The sequence below is a fragment of the Parasteatoda tepidariorum genome, chromosome 7, assembly GCF_982258835.1.
Source record: "Parasteatoda tepidariorum strain Cologne lab strain chromosome 7, Ptep-v5.0, whole genome shotgun sequence".
Classification (NCBI taxonomy): Eukaryota; Metazoa; Arthropoda; class Arachnida; order Araneae; family Theridiidae; genus Parasteatoda; species Parasteatoda tepidariorum.
In genome coordinates this window covers 19,259,686-19,281,083 of record NC_141761.1, presented here as the reverse complement: position 1 = coordinate 19,281,083, position 21,398 = coordinate 19,259,686, and the positions used below count along the sequence as shown (strand labels likewise).

Sequence of the window (21,398 nt, the reverse complement as noted above, 5' to 3'; positions counted from 1 at the left end):
TTCATAAAGCAGTGACTTCAAAAATTAATTCAAGGTCATTTCCCTAATAAAATGCGTTAACAAGTTTAAAATGTTAAGAAATATTTTTGAAAATAGGGAAAGTGGATCTCAATGAAAAATTCGTTAATTAGAAAATTCACTTCGCTATTTGGAAGTTATTTTACGAAGAAATTTCCAAAATATTGGAAATTTGAGGAGTGATTTTGCGAGCGATAGTTTAAATAGTTGGCAACGCCTCCTGTTACGTCTTTTTGTAGCTCCTTTCTAACATCGTTTCTCCGTATCTTGTTCCCAAAATTCATGAATCAGTTCTTACAATTTTAATAATTATATTTTCTATCTTAGTTTCAAGTAAATTGCTTAGGTTCCTTTACAGAAAATGAAACAACGTCGATCATTCATGTCTTAATAATAATATCAGGGGTCTGTTTAGAAAAAATTTGGGTCCGTAAACGCAGTGGTGCGCAAACTTTTTTCGACTGCGACCCCTTTTGTAGAGAGAAAATTTTTGGCGACCCCTAGAGATAAATGTCCACAAATACGATGTATATTTTGAGCATTTCTTTCGTTTCATCGAATAAAAACATCATCATATTTGACTCATATTAATTTTATTTATAATTTTAAGAAAATACTTTTTGTATAACACAAAAATCAGTAATTGCCCTTTAATGAAATGTATGTGGCTGCAAGTTTCTAATTATCTCATCGATATTTGGATGTATGTTGCTAATTGCAATTCGCATATCATCTTCAGGGTTTCAACGCGAGCGGTATTTAGTTTTTATTGAAACTAGTTTGCTAAATCCAGTTTCACATAAATACGTTGATGCAAATTGTATTAACACTCTGATGGCATTCTTGCATAAAACGGGATATTGTTTTTCCACGGATAGCCAGATAGAGAATACATTAAGCATTACGGTCAAAGAAAGAGTGGACAGCATGAAATTGCAATTAAACAGTGAGTGACGGCGCTTCACTCTTTATATGTACACTGTATAGTATGCAGTGCAGCATGCAGGGATAATGCATTTCATAAAAATTTGGCTACCCCCAAAGAACTTCTGACGACCCCCACAGGGGTCGCGACCCCTAGTTTGCGCACCACTGCGTTAACGGACCCTTCACAAAATATCTTTTCATAAAAATGGACCCTTCACAAAATAATTTATCTTTTAATCGGACCATTCACAAGAGACACTCGAAAGACATTTGCGTATTATTGTAAATGGGCGGGAAAAATTGACTGATGCTGAGTATTCAGCTATAAATAGATATTTTCAAATCAGCTGGCAATCGACGTATTACTCTAATGTTTTGTTAATCATGTTTTTCTGCTTTAATTTTAAGACTAAGTTTGATCTCATTTCATTTATATTACGTACCTTAACCTCTTTGAAGTCAAAAAAAATTTATAAATTTCAAATGTAGTATTCTAAGAAATTTTTTCTACTTCTACAAACATTGTGAGTACATTCTTATTGATATTAAATGATATTTTTTTGTAAATAAATAATTGAGCAATATATTATTCATAAAATTAATTGATAAGATATTTTGCAAATAAAAATTAACTTACATAAATTTAAAAAAAAAAAAAAAACTATTATAAATTTAAGATATGTTTACACATTAGAAGTGATACATAACTAAGTTGTGTTATTTAAAATATGTCAATTGAAATTATTAAAATTTTTGAGTGATTTTGTTTCCATTATTCGTCCGAAATGAATATTCTGTGTTGTGCAGTATAGGTTAAATACCAAATATTTGTATGTTGCATCTCTAATTTAGTAGCAGCAATAGCTGTTTATTTTTGAAAATTAAACATTTTTTTGTTATAATTTTACAGTGTTGAGTATAATCTTGAATCCATTTACAATTTAAAAACTCATTGAAAAGGTTTTTTGCAATAACAGTACCCTATTTGCACAAATTCACAAAACAGGATCCTGGTTGAAAGAATGTGACTTAACGCTTATTTCATATTCACTAATTACGAGTAATTTTTTCACAATTTTACAAAAACAGGACAGTTCACAAAATGTCTGGACCGACCGCTGAATATTATACTCATTGAAACCTAGTTTGCTTTAAATTTTATTCTCATGTTTTTGTTTATTTATTTAAAATTTTATTCTTGCGTTTCTATATAACATTATTTTTAACATGAATAAATAGTAAGGACTTTTCACGTAAATACAAGTTTCCAATAATGGTAAAACATCAAATTAGTACAATTAATTCTGATTACCCATTTTAAAAACATTTTTAATCAGCATTTTAATAATAAAAATATAGAATTGATTTTGAATGTGCATTGAGTAATCCTTATTTAAATTTAACAGCATCATGCAATTTTAACTATGCTGAGGGCTCGTAATGATCTTAAGTATTAAAATCTCTAATTTCAATTTACCTTTCTTATTGTCTAATTGCTGAACCAAACAAATAAAAACTACACATGTTTAGTTTAGGTTTATTATAAGAGACTTTAAAATATATACAAATAAAACTGCAAAAGCATTTGTGGTAGTTTGAAAAAAAACAAAAAAAAACTATCATATCTTAGAGGAAAATTTTCTAAAATGTTAAAAAGTGTAATTAGAATTAATTTCATTAGTGAAAAAAATATATATAGCACATTTATAATTCCTAAAATTTATTTTATAGCGAAGTTGTATACAACAAAGTATATAAGAAACAGTAAGTGTGTAAATATATTAAATTACAATAAAATAAAATAAAAATATATAATAAATTAGGAGATATATTTTTTTAATTCCACACTTATTTCCTAACTAAAAATAAAAACCAGATGTTTGTATTTAATGAGAGATCCACTTGAAAAAATGAAAAGATAATTTCGAGAGATAGAGCTTAATTTAACGTTTATGGTTTCATAAAAATATGGTTTTTGAAATAAATGAAAATTTAACTGATTTCAGTAAATATTTTAGATAAATAATTTCGAAAGAGTTCTATGTAGATTTTCTATTGAATTCTACAATAAAAGAGGGTGCCGTATGCTAAATAAATCTGGGTAAAACGAAAAAAAACATCACTATTTCATGAGTTATCCTGAAAAATAATTAGGTCCTTAGCAATTGAGTATTTGCAATTAATTACATGGTTATGCATGGCGTGTTGATGTTACAGCTTTAAGACTTGAGTTTATTATCGCTGAAACAATTTTCGGATCAAATTTAATTTGATACCGGCAAGCAACGTCACGCGCGTGTCTAACCCGATTGGCTGACCCATATTTGAAGTTGCTTGCAGGCATTCAATTGGCCACCAATGTAGCGATATATATATATATATATATTTTAACATGACAGACGTTTTCCATCTTTCACCCAGTTTCACACTTAGCTTATGAATGAGCGATGTGCTACATTACAATCAATGTGAAACACTTATTGCTTGTAGCTCCGACATTATGATGACTTCAGTTGTGTGCAACCATAAAGTCGTGAAATAATTTCTTAATTATTTAAAATTTGCTAGGATGCCCAGTAATTTTCGGAAATACAGTACTTTTGAGTTAATTTCATGTGTAAAAAAAATAAAAATAATGTTTTATCTTGCCTTAGCTAAATTTGTATGGACGCGTTAAAAATACAGAAAATAACCTTTTTCAAAGAAAATTCAGCAAAAAAAAAAGATAAGTAAATGCATACAAAGATATAAATACGCCAAAATGTATTAAAAAACTTTTGGGGGCAACCAAATTCCCAGTTCTTTTCTTTTTAGCTATTGCTAGGGCGACGAAAACGGAACAAGAAAATAGATCAAAGATTCAAGTTATCTTTAACTTAAAATTAAATTCAAGTTAAAATTAAAGATTCAAGTAATCTTTAATTTAGTGCAAAAAATAAGGTTTCATGTGAGCAAGCATTTCTTTCGCGGGAAAGAAACACACCTGAAGTCAAGCAATTCGGCACGCGGAAAGAATTCATATGCTTGAATTAATTTTTCCATCACTGCAGCTGGGAATATTTTAAAAGCGATATCTATCTTACCACAAGAAAATAAAAATTAAATAAAAACAGCAACATTAGCAAGGATTTATTTACATTCTATTCAGATAAAGCGGAATTTTAATAAAGTATAACTCGGCCCACGCGAAAAGGATAAAAACTCACATCTCAGAAATTTCATCCATAAAATTGATAATGTAAAAAATTGAAGATGTTTGACCTTTTTAAGATGTTTCATTTAAAATATATATATATATCTGTTTTTCTTTCTTGTTTTAAAGGTGTAACTTAAACTCTTATTTTAATATTACATAATCTCTTATTTAATAACTAAAATTTTGTATTTTGAGATCCCTTTAACAATTAATTTACTGCGTAGAAGGCAATTGCTTTAACCAGATGTACTCAAAATCATCTTAACGTAATAGCATGAAAGAAATACGTCGCCAAATTAGATAGTTTCAAAGAGTTATCTGAGCCACGGCTTTGTTAGTAGTTCTTTTAAAACGTGTTTTTATAAAAATAAATATTTTAAAAGTAACGTTAATTGAAATGAAAAAAAAAAGAAGTTATGTATTGAAAGGCAAATGTAATGGAAAAGGGGTGCTAATTCTTTAAAGGGAAATATAAAAAATCTCCATGCAATTATTGTCGCAATCGATGCATATCGAAATTAAAAAAATAAGTATGTACTAAAAAGCAAAATTTATGGAGAATAGATACTTAATCGTTTATTAAAGGAACCGTAAAAAAGTGCCTTTAATGACGCTAATAATGTTTAATTGATGTTGATATGTATTAATTGAAATAAAATAATAACCTAAGTACTAAAAAAGCAAACAAAAAAAAAAAAAATAACCAGAAAATCGGCATACGCAGGTGAGGCTTAAATAATTTTGGTAATACGTACTGCTAGTATTATGATAATTGTTATTGAGAATTTTACAACGGATTCCCGCAGCTTCAGAAAATATTTTTCCAGCGGTAGCAAATATAGTGTGTTAATAATTTAAAGCTAGAACAACCATGGGTATTTTTAATGCATATATATATATAAAAAAAAATTCAGGAAAAATATCATAAAACAGACACATGATTTGAAATACAGTTACTAACGAAAATTTCTCAGCACTTTCGACCAAGATTTTCCACAAATAAGCTTTAGGCATCATTTTTGTTTTGTGTCGGCAGAGGGAACATAGACGTTATTTTTTACTTCTAGTTTCAGGAAACTCAGAGGAGTGGGGGAGGGGAGCGGGTAGTTTCTTTGTAGTAATCTTACTTCGTTGATAAAGTTCATAATAAAGGTCTTTCGAGGAACTTGTGAAAAGTTACGCACTTTAACAAATTCCAGGGATTGATGAAATACATCTATGATGAAAAATTAAAGCATTAAAAACGTATATTCTTGCAGGGAGACGTTTAGTGCTAAAGGTGCGGATTTTTTTTTAAAAATTAACATTAAGTGATAGTTTTTTCCAACCTCTAATAAAATATTTAAGAAAAAAGTGCAAGGTAGTTGAAGGTTTGCTAATTGGTGGGATTTCTTTATAATTTACCCGTATTGTAACAACTATTGAAATTCCTTTTATCTATAGACTAAGTAAGTTTATAAAATATAAAGATTTCTGCGTTGGGACATTTCTTTCCTGCAAAGGAACGTAAACACGACTTGGTCTAGCTTGTAGCTAGACCTTGAAGGAATAAGCCACACACGCGAAAACACCAAGCTACTTTTGTAAATGTATTTTCCTAGATATATCCAAACAGCTAAAAAATTATTTAGTCTTAGTTCCACAGCCCGCTAGAAATTAGTCTTCTTCCTCCATACATTGATTTTTTTTCTAATATACGTAATTTTTAATGACAAGAGCTGTTAATTGAATTTTATTAGATTTTCCTGCTTTAAAACACAAATAAGTATTTTTCAAAAAAAATGTACCCTTTCTCGTGCGGTTGAACAAGTTGGTCATTTCCAAGCCGTTTGCGAACTCATAACTCGAAGCGACCGGAATAAAAACTATTACGAGAGTTTGGAGAGCAGCAGCGAATTCTTCAGTTGGAAAAAAAATCGTGTAGTGTATATCAAGTCAGGCTCGAATAAAATAAAAATAAGCAATTGAGAAATATTGTGCTAAAAACACGCTAATCTCTATAGCGGTCATTTTGACCGAAAATGATAGTTCTGAATAAATTGTAATTTTATGCACTCATTTTACATTCTCATATAGAGGAAATTCTAATATGAAGATCTCAAAAAGCAGCCAGGAAAAGTTTCGAAAGTAAAGTAAGCTGGTATAATTATTTTAAGTCTTAGCCCCGCTCAATGTTTGTGATCAAAATGACCGCATTAGAATTAAAAGTTTTTTTCTACCACTACTTATATTTTAAACAGTATATTAAACGTCAGATAGAAAAATGACCATGCTCCAAACTTCTTATCCAAGGTCTGGTAAAAATTCTATTTTATTTATAAAGCCATGGCTTCATTTTGCTATCACTGACAAATGTATTTTGTACAAAACTCAAATATTGAAGGGTTATGTAATAGGTACTAAGTATTGTACTGATATATCTAAATTTAAAAACGATACTGTGGAAATAGGCGTTCTGCGGAACTCTGAAGGGATAAATAAGCACCGGAGAAAATTACTTGATAATAGATAAATTTCGTCTATCATGTCCAGTAACGCCGAATACAGTTAATCTCGATTCCGACAGAATGAACAAAAAATAAGTGTTTTGCTTAATTTAATAACGTAAACGGTCATAGCGATAAGGTTAACGGGAAGGGTACCAAATAATAATCAAGAAATGATTAAAATTTTAGCTTTATTAATTGCGTCGGTATATTCCTTTTGTGTATGATTTCGTAGTGTTGTTCAGTGCTGATTTATTGATTCTTTTCTTTATAAATTCATCCCGTACAAAGAACAAGTATTCATCTAGTTAACAAATAAATGCATTAGTATACTTCGTACAAATGATTTTATTTATTTTTTATTCATAAAAAATATGTAGGACCAGGGTGTCTCACATGTCACGAAAATTTTCGTGACCTTTATTACTAATACCATGATTTTCAATTCTTCCAACGAATCTGAAATTGAGGAATAAGAATTAGATTTTAAAAAGTGGCAATTAAAAGATCCACCAAAACAGGTTTTTGTTAGAGACATTTTGAGGACGTCTATGGCCGCCATTTGCGTCAACGTGTTAATCACCTTCTTCTCTACTGAGACAAGTGTTGTCAGCAGACTAGCTTGCTGTTGCAAAAACAAAGATGGTAATGCTACCGCTTATAAAGAGTAAGAGAACTACTTATAACTGATTAAACCAGTTTACACAGAGAGAATTTAAAATCGTGCTAAGAAGGAATTACCAAGAAGAAAACGCGAAGTAGCATGAGTTTAAGTGGTAGAAGGTTATTTGACTGCTCCCTTTACTCAACGTGTTGCACAGATGTTACGAGTTGAAATTCCGATCATTTCATCCTCATGGGTCACCATCACGATTCTTGTAGATCGGATACTGATGCAAGACGTTCACAGAAACGTTTACACTATTTGCTTATAGCACCAGGCAGTGCTCACCGTAAATAACATCGATAATAAATGTCAGCATTGCACTCACGAGTCGTTAAAAATCCTACTACAGTTTTGAAGGCATTTATTTTAGCACCACTTTACATACACTTTAATGCTCTCATGCAGATGGGTTATTCGCATTCACCCTTTGATTTATAATCCTAAAGTTGCTACACTTTTATGATATATTACCGTCCAATTTTTATTTGGACAACAGGTGTTAGAAAGAACTAATTGAAAATAGTAATGCGTGCATCAGTTGTAAGAAGTTTGGAAATAATTGTTAAAAGTGTGTTGTTTTCAAAATACAAAAACAGAACTATGTAGAGACATGAAGAGTAAATATTTTTAATAGAAAAAGTCAATTCATCAGATAATAATTACAGCAAAAACTTAACTCATTGAACTAAAAGACATGGGTATTGAAGCATGATTCGCTTTAGCATTTAATTTAAACTCTGAAAATTTCAAAATGAAACAAACACAACATGTATTTAAAAAACAAACAACAAAAACACATATATTAAATCTTGAGCAATAACAATGCATCAATATCGTCAACTATTGATTGATGAAGCTGCTGATTTGTTTATAAACAGATTTGCACAACTCTGACTACTTGAAGGGAAAGCAATATTTAAAAACACTTTTCTTCAAAAATTGTACACTATATGAAAAAGTGAGCATGAAAAATCAACAGTCGACGATATGAAAATGACATTAAATGGCCAAAGGAAAATGACTACTTTTGTTTTGTCCAAATAAAATTATTATAACAACAAACATACAAAAATTAAGAAACTATTCGCATAAATAAACTCTCAACTCGTTTGCGCATCAAGCAATTACCACAGTTATGCACAAAATCAAGCATTAAATATCAAACTTGATTTTTTTTTTTTTTAACATCAAAACTAACCTCTACTTGAATTAATTACCTCACAAGATAAAGTAAGATATTCTTTTTCAAACCCATGAAAAGTCTGACTTCAAAAAGTGTTAGATAAACAGATAAAATATAATATTTTCAAGTGATGTAAATATAAAAAAAAAATTATGTAAAATATATTCATCAGATAGAGAAGAAAACAATTGTGGTACAAGAGAACTTTATATCACAAGATTTTGGTTTATCAAGATTGCAAAATTTTTTTCTTTTTTTTTTAAGAATTAAAATTTTTGACTGTTTTCTATACAGTAAGTGTAGTTAAATAGATATAAATATTCCTAACAGTAGTGAACGTATTATTGATGGAAAAAATTTAGAGATGGGCGAATAGCACATGTCCATGGTTGAATATCACAACTTTTTTCGCGCTATCGAATTATTCTTACGAGTAAATAGAATTTCGAATGAATTTCGCTATCGCACTTTTTATATATAGTTTTAATATTAGAATACAATGATTAGATTGCTGAATTGGAATATGATTTCGAAAATTGATATCATGATTGAAGACGCATAGTTCAGACAAAAGTACAGTAAATTTTTTTTTAATGAAAACTGTCTGATAAAAAAATAACATACCCTGCAAATATTTTACTTAAAATAAATTACTATTTTTTCCAACTTATTAGGCCTTTGAGAAATTTTTGTATAAATTTTTTTCGTAATTGCAAAGCGATCAATATTGTTTTAATTCTCAAGTTTCTTCTGATTAACCATTAAAATCTAAGCTTATCTTATTTCAAATCAATTATTTATATCTGATAATAATAGAACACACAACGTTTCATTAGAATATTAAAATACATCTAACTTTTTGATAAATTAATTTATGTGGGAAAAATTTTAAAAATAAAAATGTGATAAGTACATTATTCATAAAATTCTTTCAAATTTCTTTTAAAAGCTGTTATTTAAAAACGTTTACCCATCAGGCACTATAAAATAAACTAAACTCAATAAGTGCCCTTCGTTCACCTCCAATAAAATTTACCTTTTAACTTTTTAGTAATAAATAACACTAAATTTATGCTTGCATTATAACTCAATATATGCCAAATATTTTTACTAATAGCTCAATATGTGCTAAGAAATTTTTGTTAAATCATACAGAAGTTCACTTTTTGTATTTTCATTTTTGTTAATGACACAGAAGTTCACTTTTTGCACTTTCACTATAATAACAGATAATACGTTTTATGCCATAACACTAATTATTATCCACAAAAAACTCGTTAAATAACTGAGTGAATAAAACTTATTTCAATGAGTTTTATAAATAGGCGTAACGAAGGGCGAAAAAGTTACAATTGAAAAAAGCATCGATTGTTTTCTCATTTTCAAGTGACAAAATTTCAAATCAGTATTTTCACAATACATTTGTTTCAAAACATTCATCTAAGAAATTATACTGAAAATATAGTGTATTAATAAAATCCTTATATTTATGGAGAATAAGACCAACATTATTTTACACAATAGCTTTAAAAACATAAGTTAATTTTATAAATTCATTTAATACCAAATCAACAAACTATAGAATTAAATATTTATACAGGGTAGAGTCGAATAACATTCAAACTATAGTAAGAACTCATTCTTGTTAGGTGAGAAATGGAAGAGGAAAGAACTTATAGGGTCAGTTGATATGGACACACATTCTTCAGTTCAAAGTTATTAATAGCAAAATTAAATGAGACAAAAAGGCAAGCGACATAGTTAGAACAATCAAGAGCTTAAACAAGCCATCATTGACGAAATTGCATCTGTTGACAATGACTTGTGAAGGTGGGTGTCCAGCAAGTTCTTTAAGAGTTTCAATTAAAATGGAGGCCATCTTTCTAAACTTTAGAATGTTAATGAGTAAGTGGCCTGTTTTAGTGTATTTATAGATAATATTACCTTCTTTTTTAATTTGATAATATATGGTCATTTGAAAGGTATAAATTGGCATGGTGCCACTCTGTATATTGATGATTTCAAGAGGGATTCCAATTTATATACATTTTTAAACCAAATACTAATTGTACATGAGAAAATACAGATCAGATTAATAATTATATTTATTTAACCAATTGCAATGTTTAGATCAGTTTTGAAAAAAGGAAGAGAAGAAAATAAGTGATGTTTAATGAAACAGACACAAATAACCAAACACATATAGTACACAAAAATATAAACAAATAAAAATGAATAATATACGCACAAAAATTCATTTTTCCAATGTATCCTAAAGATAATAAGGAAATAAAATATTTCTCTAATTTACTTTGATTTTTACTAATACAATACAAAGAATATTAAAAAAAAATGTGCTAATTAAAAATAGATGTATTCATTATTTCATTTGAATGAAGCATTTTTATATATTATAAAAATTATAATTTTAAACGTAAAATGGAAATGGTTATACTCCCCCTTTTCCCCTAAAGTACAAGATCTAAGCAGTTATACTGGCCTTATTCTCAATACATAAGAATTATGAAAACTTTACAACTAAAAAATTCTCTGGCTAATAAGCTCGATTAAGTTCTTTTATGCTAATTTAGTATCGAAAATCTTTTTTTAAAAACTTTTGTACAGATTGTCATTTTAATAATTTTTAACTATCAAGAATTGAAATAAATAAGCTAACTTATTTTATTGAGGCAAAGAAAAGAAGTGCTTTATGAATTTAATGTTTTAATATAAAATAAATCACAAAATAAATATTCACTAATTATATTAATTAGCATTTGATGCGACAAAGAATATGCCTTTAATAAATTATTTCTAATAACTAATGAAATATTGATATTTTGTGAATGATATAAACTGAAACAAAAACTGTTCTGAAAAAATTAAGTAGTATATTACAATAAGAACCTATCAGAAAAAAAGAACAAAATAAAAGATAGCTTTTTTTAATGTGATAACAGGATGTAATCTTCATGATCCAGAATAAGTGATTCAGCTTAAATAACTAATGTTTTAGATATTGTTTTCTAATTTATTTAGTTTCATAGAAATGAATACATAAAATAATATAAATTTAAATAATTTCTAACGTTAAAATCTATCAGTCGAGAATTTATACATTTCCCTATAATTTTTTTTTCATGAGAAATAAATCTAAAAAATATTATATTCAAAATCTTATTGTTGACAACATAAAAAATCAACATCTACCGAGTTCAAATGCCCACAAGACTAATGAAATACAGTATTCAAATTCATATTTAAACTTATTGCATAAGTAAAGAGCACATAATTCCGTACTCTTAATACGTATAACTTAACCTCTTAAACACACATAAAAAATAATAATACAAAAAAAAAAAAAAAAAACACATCTAAATATAAAGTTGCAGTAGATACCAGGACTTTATCAAAAAGCTATCAAGGTTTAAACTGCAATTGGAAAAAAAGAAAGATTTTATTCATTTAACATAATTTTTTAAGTAGCTTTTACCTAAATAAATATTTTTTTTTTAAAAAAATTGAAAATGAATCACTTTAATTATCAGCCATAGTTATTTTTTCTCAATAAAAGATTATTTAATACCTTTTTAACGGGCTTCACTAAAATAGTAATTTAAAAAAGTTATAAGATTTTAAATGGAACACTTAAAAATGTCTGTGTATATATATGTATTCAAATTAAAATGCTGAATGAAAAAGAAAAAAAAAACTTTTTCAGTTTAAAAATTTAATTAATACAAAACTAGGAAAATTATAGTATAGGAATACTAGATATAGAAAAATTAAGCTACAAATACAACAATTTGCTTAAAACATAGTAAATAAAATGTTATTTAACTCTTAATTATTAATGTTTAATGTAAGTATAAGTCCAAAGCATAATTTTTAAGCAATTTAAGTTGCATGATACTATAATAAATATCGAACAAAAATTATATCCATGGACCAAAATTAATGGCAAAGAAATCATAAAGATTAAAAAAAAAAAAAAAAAAAAAAAAGCTAAAGATTAATGAATGAAAAGTACAAGAAACACCTTAAAGAATTTACTTAAGTAGTTTGTGCACTGGAAAAACATAACTTAATATATATTGCAAGTTAATTTTTTAAAACCTGTTTTTTCTTTTTAAAAAAAAAGAAATAAATAAAATGGAGGAAGGAGATTAATAATAGAATTTTTTACTAGCAAAAATAATTAGATTTAATAACGATCACAAATAGAAAATAATTTGAATTGAAAGAAACAGAGTTTTAAGTTATTTTCTTATATAGTAACATATTCCATAAACCAAATTGATACTTAATTTAATATAAAAAAATCAATTAGTTTTAGAACTGTTCTTTGTATATTGAAAAATTTGCAAGATTAGTATGATTTAAAAAAACAATTTTGAATAATATGAAATGAAAATGTTATATTTTTTAGAGCCATCCAAATGAAAATTGAATGAATTGATTTCCACTTTTCAAAAAAGCATTAGAGTCAACACACATTTTTGAAAAAGTGTTATTCGGTTTTATTATGTTTTCGTTTTACACAAAAAGCCTACATTTAAAATAAATTGATTAAAAAAAAACACACTTTCTCCTATATTTTTTTAAGAATACATGGATTTTAAGATACAAGTTGGTGCGAAAAAAAATTGACAAATTTCTATTAAAATTGTTCTTTTTAAAAATCCTCTTAAGCTAATTTATATATTAGAGTTATTTAGTGATTAAATAGTAAAGATGAGAATGATATAATTAAAATATGATATAAATAGGAGATTTGATTTTTACATCAATATTTTACCTAATTTCTAGACTTCAAATTATTTACTGAAAGAAAAAGAGTGAACAAGAGTTTCTTCTGTACAAAGGATAAGGCATCTTGTTTCAATAAACTAGTAGAAACTAAACATTTTGCAAGTAAGTCCAGAGTGAATATGGAACAATCTACTCCGTGTACATAAACTTGGCAAATACTGAGCTTATAACATGCAGATGTGAAGTTGAAATTCTGCTTATACAGGATATTAGCTTAGAAATTGAAATCGCTAAATCACAATATAGGTCTTTTTACATTAGGAGGCAAAAAGCATCAAATAATACATTTTAATGTGGAACATGACAGGAGTGGCGTTACATTTACCTCACCTGTGCTATTTTTTCCATGTTTAAGAGAACCACTTTTTTTAGCAATTAGTAATTTTAGTGTCTAAAATAAGTCATTTGTCTCTTTGGCCTAAGCACACACTACAAACAGGTGTGCATATTTATCTTTACAATTAAACGAGTTATAAAAATACAATTCCATTCTTTATGAATGACACATTTGCCAACTTTTAAATTCATACACCTCCGTAAATAAAAATCAAGCAGTACTCATAATTTTCGTTAAAATAACTTTACACCATTCAAAACTTACTTACATTTTTTATTAAGCTTTAAGAAAAATAAAATGTTTTCAAAAATTAAAAAAAAATCTGGCCACTACAGAGATAATATATTGCCTTACATCTGTAACACCCAGTTTTTAATTTTTATAAAATTTTTCAAACCTCTGAAAGTTAAACAGGGTGCTTAGCCAAATCTTTCAACAAAAAATAAGCACTTTTTAAGCACTCAAAAAATATTTTTAAGCACTATATGCATCAATAAAATGCGAAATTATTTTCTAAGACTTTACATGATTATATTAGCCACCATAAAAAGATCGATAGATTTTTCGGTTCAATTTCAGAAAATCGAAAATGAAGCACGAAATTGAGAATATTTTGCAAAATGCAGCATTTGCACATGAGAGTGCAATAATCTCATCAAATCCAGTAGACGGACTCGCAAGTATTTCATCTAACATGTAAAATTATTGGGGCTTTCATATGCTATGTACCGTTAGTATGCCAAAATGGATTGCGAAAACGTTGAATAGAACAATGTGAAAAGCACGGTTTTGTACATAGTAAAAAGTATCACTTTCAAAAAGGAAAAATTAAGCACTTTTTGAAAACATCCATTGAAAAAAGCATCTTTAAGGGCTTTTAAAAAACGAAAAAAAGCACCTTTAAGCACTTTTTAAAAACGCTATGCACCCTGTTAAAGAAAACTGGAGGATGACTTCAAGAGTTACTTTAATAAATTATTAGAAGGCCTCAATTTTTTTTCGAAAACTGAAATATTAGCATTTTAAGTTGTTATATATGATATTCGCAAATGGTGGAATTGCACATTTCAAAGCCAGAGTGGGGAAATTTTGATGTTAATATTTCAACTGATGGATATCTCCAACAGGTGGATTTATGTCGCCACCCCTGAAAAAAGTGTTCTAATTTTGAGGGGTAAAAATGACATTTTTATGCTCAAAGAGGTAATCAGATAAAATAGTCTCATTTCATACAAAATGAGAAGACAGCTTTACACAGAAAGGGATCAAGTGTGGAATAAAATTGCATATTATTTGAAAAGATAGGGTATGTCCGAAATAAGCTTATCGTCCTTCATATTACAATCCATTCTCATTCTTAATCAGCATGCGATAGACTTGCAAAGTGTTTTTTACTCAGAGTGGCAGATTACGAACATACCCAAGGACTTAGCATTAGTTTAAATAACAATCACTCTCTTTCCTATTAGCAAATATATATTATATGTACATATATATATATATAACAACATTGCATTTTCTATCAAATGGGAAACCCCATGTATGCTAAGATTTTTTTCATTTGCTTTATGAAATAAATTTCATGAAAAATGAAGTTTTTTTTTTAAATAAGAGAGGAAAAAATGAATTAGTTATCAATGTAAGAGAGAAATAAAAGCACCCACCCACATATAAATTATTAAATATAATAAAGGGATGCCAACCATAAAATGTATTTTTATGCTGTCAACAAGGGAAATATTCTACTATTTCCTCGAGCATTGCAATGTGATTGAATTCATTAAAAAAAGGTAATTTTTAGCAGCATAGAATGTTATACCATCGATGTTTTAAAACAGTGATAAAGACTTCTTTTTTAGATATGGTATAGAATTAATAACTCTCGGAAATGTGTTTTTTTTTACAAACAAACTACTAAATTATAAAACCAGTAGTAAGAGAATAATAAAACCAATAGTAAGAGAAAGCAAAAAAATAAATAAATAAAAAAAAAGTTGTATGAGATGTTTTATTCTAAGAAATGCTCTGAATTTTGAATTGATAAAATATTAAACTAAAGTAAACATTTATAAAAAAATATTTCTTATATAATAATCCAGTTACTAATAGAAAATAAATAAAATGTATAACAAATCGTAAATTTCATAGTTTTAATGACAGACCAAATATAAAAATACTTTATTTATAGTTGGAGAAGTCATAATTCAAACATTAAAAGCCTAAGCATGGGTCAATTAATAAATACTTTCACCACCTGGATGAACAGTTGCAAGATTTAAACAGAATTTTTTTTTGCAGTTTTAAAATGCTAGTTAATGCTGAGGAAAGCATGAAAAATTGATAACTGTTGGCAACCCCAGATGATACGAAAATAATTAAGCCATATAAGCAATTTACAATGCTGTGATTATTAACAAATAATTTTTTTTTAAATATTACTATCTACAACAATTACAAATAGAATCACCATGCATTGTATGTCATATAAATTCATATACATATAGAAGAGGAGAAAAATCTTTGCTTCAAAGCTTAGTAAATTGTAGATTTAAGTGAAACTGTCAGAAAAATTCACGCAATGATATAGTTGTTAAAACTAATACAACTAAATAAGTTCATAAAGCATACCATTAGACAATTTTATATTTTCCTATGTATAATATAAAACAGCATTTGAAATGCTGAATATATTCTAATCCTTGCTAGCATGATAAGGCAGTGTGCAAAGAGGGCTCAACATATCACCACGGCAATAAGTTTTTTTTTTTTCACACGTTAAAGATGAGTTAGAGTAATAATAAAAAAATTAACTATCCATAATAAAAAGCACAAGTTTGATAAAGTATGAAGTTAAAAAATTTGCAGCTTGCTCATGATGCATTTGCCTTATTTAAATACTTCTGAGAATGCGTAAAATTGCAAGATATCATACTGAATTTTTAAAAATTGTCTTTTTTTTTTATTTTTTATAAAACCTGTTATAATATCGCTCTAATTTTTTTTCAAAGATTCATATTGGTCGTAGATGCATTTTTGCAATATTTAATGGAAACAAATAGACCTTATTTTTAAGCTGCTGATGGCCATTTCTCTAAGTAGATCTGCAATCTTCAGCACATAAAAATTTTAATTGAAAACATATAATATTCATGTTACTGAACAGGAAAATGGTGATTTATGGAGAAACTTTCTATTGTCAAAGTCCCAAATGGTTAAAAGATTCTTTGAACTGCATCCTATTTATTAATAAAAAGAGAAGCTAAACTTACTTTTTAAGAATTATTTTATTTTTTCTTCCAGTTATATTCTAACAATATTAATTTAAGGTTATGATTTAAAATTTTTCATTTTGTTCAGTTTTCAATATCAAAGACAAATATAAAGGTATAATTTCAAATGTTGGTACAAGGATTGACAAACATGTGTTCTACAAGCAGTAAAAATAAAATTTGCCTTTGAGACAAATGTATCATGGGTAAGTGCAAAATTTTTCAGTAATCCCTTGTAAAACAATTAATCCTTACAAACACACTTTCACAGAAATACAATGAAAGAGACGAGGGAAAAACTCCATACAGAACAGAAGGGACAGATTAAAAAAAAAAGGGGGGGGGGGAATTAAAAAGTATAAACCAAATACAATATGACTAGATAAGTATAAGTTGTTACAGCAGTTTATGAATAAGAGCTTTGCAACTACATACAAATGCTCATCAAGAAAAATTCTCTGTTGAGCAAAGAACCTATCAATCGATCGATGCACAATATAATGGTCAAACATTGACCGACTGTAATAACATGTGATTTTTTTGGAGAGTTGACAAAATAGACATCAAGAAGAGATAAGGAACCATTCTTCAAAAAACGGAACTATGCCACATTATCTGACCAGTTATTAAAAAATTCGCACTGGCTCTTAGATTTCAATACTATACACACTTTTAAGTTATTCAGTCATAGAAGTAGAGCTGCCTTAAGATTTATACATTACCAGTGTCACCACCCCTACACAGCACACAAACCAAAATTCTTCAAAGGAATTGAAATTAGAGGCACCAGCAGATGACTATTTTACAAGTGACTTCAAATCATTAAGTAGACTTTAATGTATCATTTCATAGCTACCAACGAGAAAAGTTCCATAGATTTTAGGTAGTAATTTTCAAGTAATTATATACTTAAATACCTGGCATTAATTGGACTTCTTGTTTTTTTTTTTAATGTTTATTACTCATTCAATTAATTTTAAATAGTTTGGCCCTATATGTTATTCACAAAGGTGTAACAAGTTTTAGAGATGACAAATATTTTTGATCAATTTTATAGAAAATTCAGGAGTTATAAATTAAAAAAATATAGCCATTTTAAACTGATTATTAAATATGAAATAAGCATTATTTACTTTGTGTCTAACTCAATAATTTAAAACATGATATAAATATTAAATTATCACAAGATTTTTAACTTTATTTATTTTACAATTAAAAAAGTTTCTGATAATATCCTTAGGTAAAAAAAAAAAAAAAAAAACACTAAACACGAAATTTTTTGATTGAACAATGAGATAAGATCTTTTAGGAAATCTAAATAAGTCCGCAGCTACAAATTACTAAGGTTTCACAGGTACGTATGTATCTATATATATAAATTAAATAATAATAATAAAGAGATATCTATGAAATAATATTTTTGACTTGAATGGTGTTATTAAACTTAGGCTCATATGTTTTCCAACAACATCAATCTATGGTAAAATAAAGATAAAAATATAAAGTAACGTGTTGGTTAGAAATTTTAAAACTTGGTTGCACATATACAACAATACAAGCTAAACTGCCAAGGGCACAATCATACTACCAAAAAAAAAAAAAAAAAAAAACATTACCTAGTCTGCAAACTATAAAATATGTAAAACTGATTGTAAATTTTTGGCACAAATCTGAAGTAGAACAAGCTGCACCAAACTCAATGGCTAATAGTGAAATATCTTTATCTATATATACACAATAATAATAAAAAGAAATAAAGTTTGGTTTATATAAAAAATAAAACTAAAGCAATAAAAGAGAATACATCAATTTAAAAGACACTTGTAAAATTAGAATTCTGATGGTGCCTAGGTAAATTAAATTTTCTTGCCTAACAAACAGACCTGCCTGCTGAAATAGTTTCCCTGAGATGATGAAGCAATTCATAGAGAAGCACCATCTGCAAAGTGATTTGTCTCAATTGTAAAATTTTACTTCAGATCACAGGAGGAAAAACCTCTGAGCCTCAATTTTGCACTTCAAATACACTTAGTTTCAGAGTATACAACGCTTATACATGCTGTGTAGACACACAAAAGCAATTCATTATGTAAGAAGTCACTGGTTTCAAACAACTAGGTATTACCAGAAATAATGGAATTTTTCTATTTAAGAATTTTCTAGGAAATTTTAAATGACTAGATACTAGAGCTCGATTATAAAGGCAGGTCTGGGATTGTATCACTTTTTTAATTCAAAATTTTGTTCTGCTGGATAAATTTAAGTAAACATACAGTGCCACCAGGCATATTTCACTCTCATACATGCACATCTTATACAAGATTTCATAAAAACTATAACACAATATAACAGTTTTAAAAATAAATTATCCTCATAATTCAATTTTCGTTTAATAAATAAAAAAAATCTAATAATTTTTCAATAAATATCTTTGGTACTGACAAGACTAGTTTTTCTTAAATAAAATATACTTGGGCAAAATATGAAAGAATGTTCAGTAAAAACAAATATTTAAACATCAAAGCTTTCAATAGTTATCTTAGCATTTGTCTGCGTAAGAAAAAAATTTGATGTAGCTTTAAATAAAATGATTTTTTAAAGCATTAAAAACATTCCAATATTTAAAATTAAAAATATATATAATTTTTATAAATCAAAACATAGTAAATCCTGTAAAAATGTATCTCTTTTAAATACCTCACAATAGAAATAAACAAAATGAATTCGTCAATCACTTCATAGCATCTCATGCACACATTATAGGTAAAAAAAAGGTTTACTTAAAAAAAAAAAAAGTCCAGGACACAAAAACAATCAGAATTCTAAAAATGATCACACACCTTCATCCAACATACAGCTCCCCTCCAGCTCAATAGTAACTTAGCAGAAAGATTTGAAAGAGGACATTCCTGTAAAAGGTTTTACAGTAAAATCTGTTGATGCCAAGGTGGGGTGATTTCACTGATTCAGACAGCTAGTGCAAGTCACTCATTGACTGCAATCCAGTGTCTTTTGATTAGAAACTCTATTTGTGAACTGCTGTAAATGGGGATGATGCAGATCCAGACATGTGAAAATGCACGTTTTGCCACTTCCCATCTTTCTTTGACCAGACACGTGTTTCTTCTGACTGCAATGTGTGGGCCATGCCACTTCTGTGAGACAGCAGAAAAACAATTATTAATTCAAAACAATATAAATAATTTACTTCTAGTTATTGCCAAACAAATAAAATGAGATACTCCAATATAATTTAAATATTAATTTTGAGAAAAAATTGAAAGACATCTGTTATTTATTTGAAAAGAACATTTGATGGGTAAAATGGTGTAGTATATTTTAATGAAATTGGAGACAGCACCTGAAACTTAAATATTTCTGACTCCCAATTAAAACAGAAGATTTAGGAAGAAAAAAAAACTTAACTAAATTTTCTAGCAACAAAATGAAATAATTTTCTAATAAAGAATGCAGAGGTCTGTTTAGAAGAAATTTGGGTCCGTTAACAGACCCTTCACAAAATATCTTTTCATAAAAACGGACCCTTCACAAAATATTTTAACTTAAAAACGGACACTTCACAAAATAATTTATCTTTTAATTGGACCCTTCACAAATTTGTTTATCTTCCTTATTGTTTTGTCCCAGAAAGGGGGGGGCAAGAGAGACAGAAGTAAACAAACTAAATTTTGTCTTCGACAGACGCTTCTTCCTTTATTCGTCCGAAATGAACATTCTGCTTTCAGTATATGCTAAATACCAAATATTTATATGTTGCATCGCTAAGTAGCTGCAATTGCTGTTTATTTTTTAAAATTTAATTATAATTTTACAGTGTTAGGCATAATCTTGTAAGTCTTTACAATTTAAAAACTCTTTGAAAAAGATTTTTCGCAATAACGGACCCTATTTGCATAAATTCACAAAAGCGGACCCTGGTTGAAAGAATGTTACTTAACGTTTATTTTATATTCACACATTACGAGTAATTTTTTCACAATTTTACAAAAACGGACCCTTCACAAAATGTCTGGACAGACCCCTGGAATGGTATGCAATGTTTGAAAAATAAGTCTGCATACAAACATTCAAAACACGTCAATTAACTTTTAAATATTAAGAAGCTTCTATTTCACAGGATAGTATAGATAGCGCCACCATTATTTATGTTTTCAGATTTTTAAGAAAGAAGTCGCTACGAGAAAAAAAAAGTCTTTTTAAAACCCAACCATACTTAAATAAGCTATAAAAAATTGTTGAAGGAAAAAAGTTTCCCATTTCACACAAGATTTAGTAAACAATTATGGGTACAACAAGTATAATGGGCACAATGAAAAAGATATTGATAACCATACTTCAAACAAAGATTACAAGTAATACATATTTTTGTTTATTGTTCATAACTTTCTCCTTGTTTGAAATAAAGAGTTTGGTTTTATTTCATAAAACATAACTAAAAAAATTTTTTTTAATTAAGCCTCTTGCTTACTTTCTAAATAAAAA

General features: G+C 27.8%; 1 protein-coding gene across 4 annotated transcripts in view; it reads right to left on the bottom strand.

Moving 5' to 3' along the window:
• Positions 1-17,347: 17,347 nt before the first annotated feature.
• LOC107454899 (calcium/calmodulin-dependent protein kinase type II delta chain) overlaps positions 17,348-21,398 on the bottom strand; it is a 105,646-nt gene continuing 101,595 nt past the window's right edge. For 3 of the 4 annotated variants that reach the window (XM_043042918.3, XM_043042919.3, XM_071183723.2), the window contains one exon: positions 17,348-20,050. In XM_043042918.3, the coding sequence (XP_042898852.1) occupies positions 19,921-20,050 (130 nt within the window). In that variant the 3' untranslated portion in view covers positions 17,348-19,920. The remainder of the gene's footprint in view (positions 20,051-21,398) is intronic. The other variant, XR_006225220.3, reaches the window with a different exon arrangement.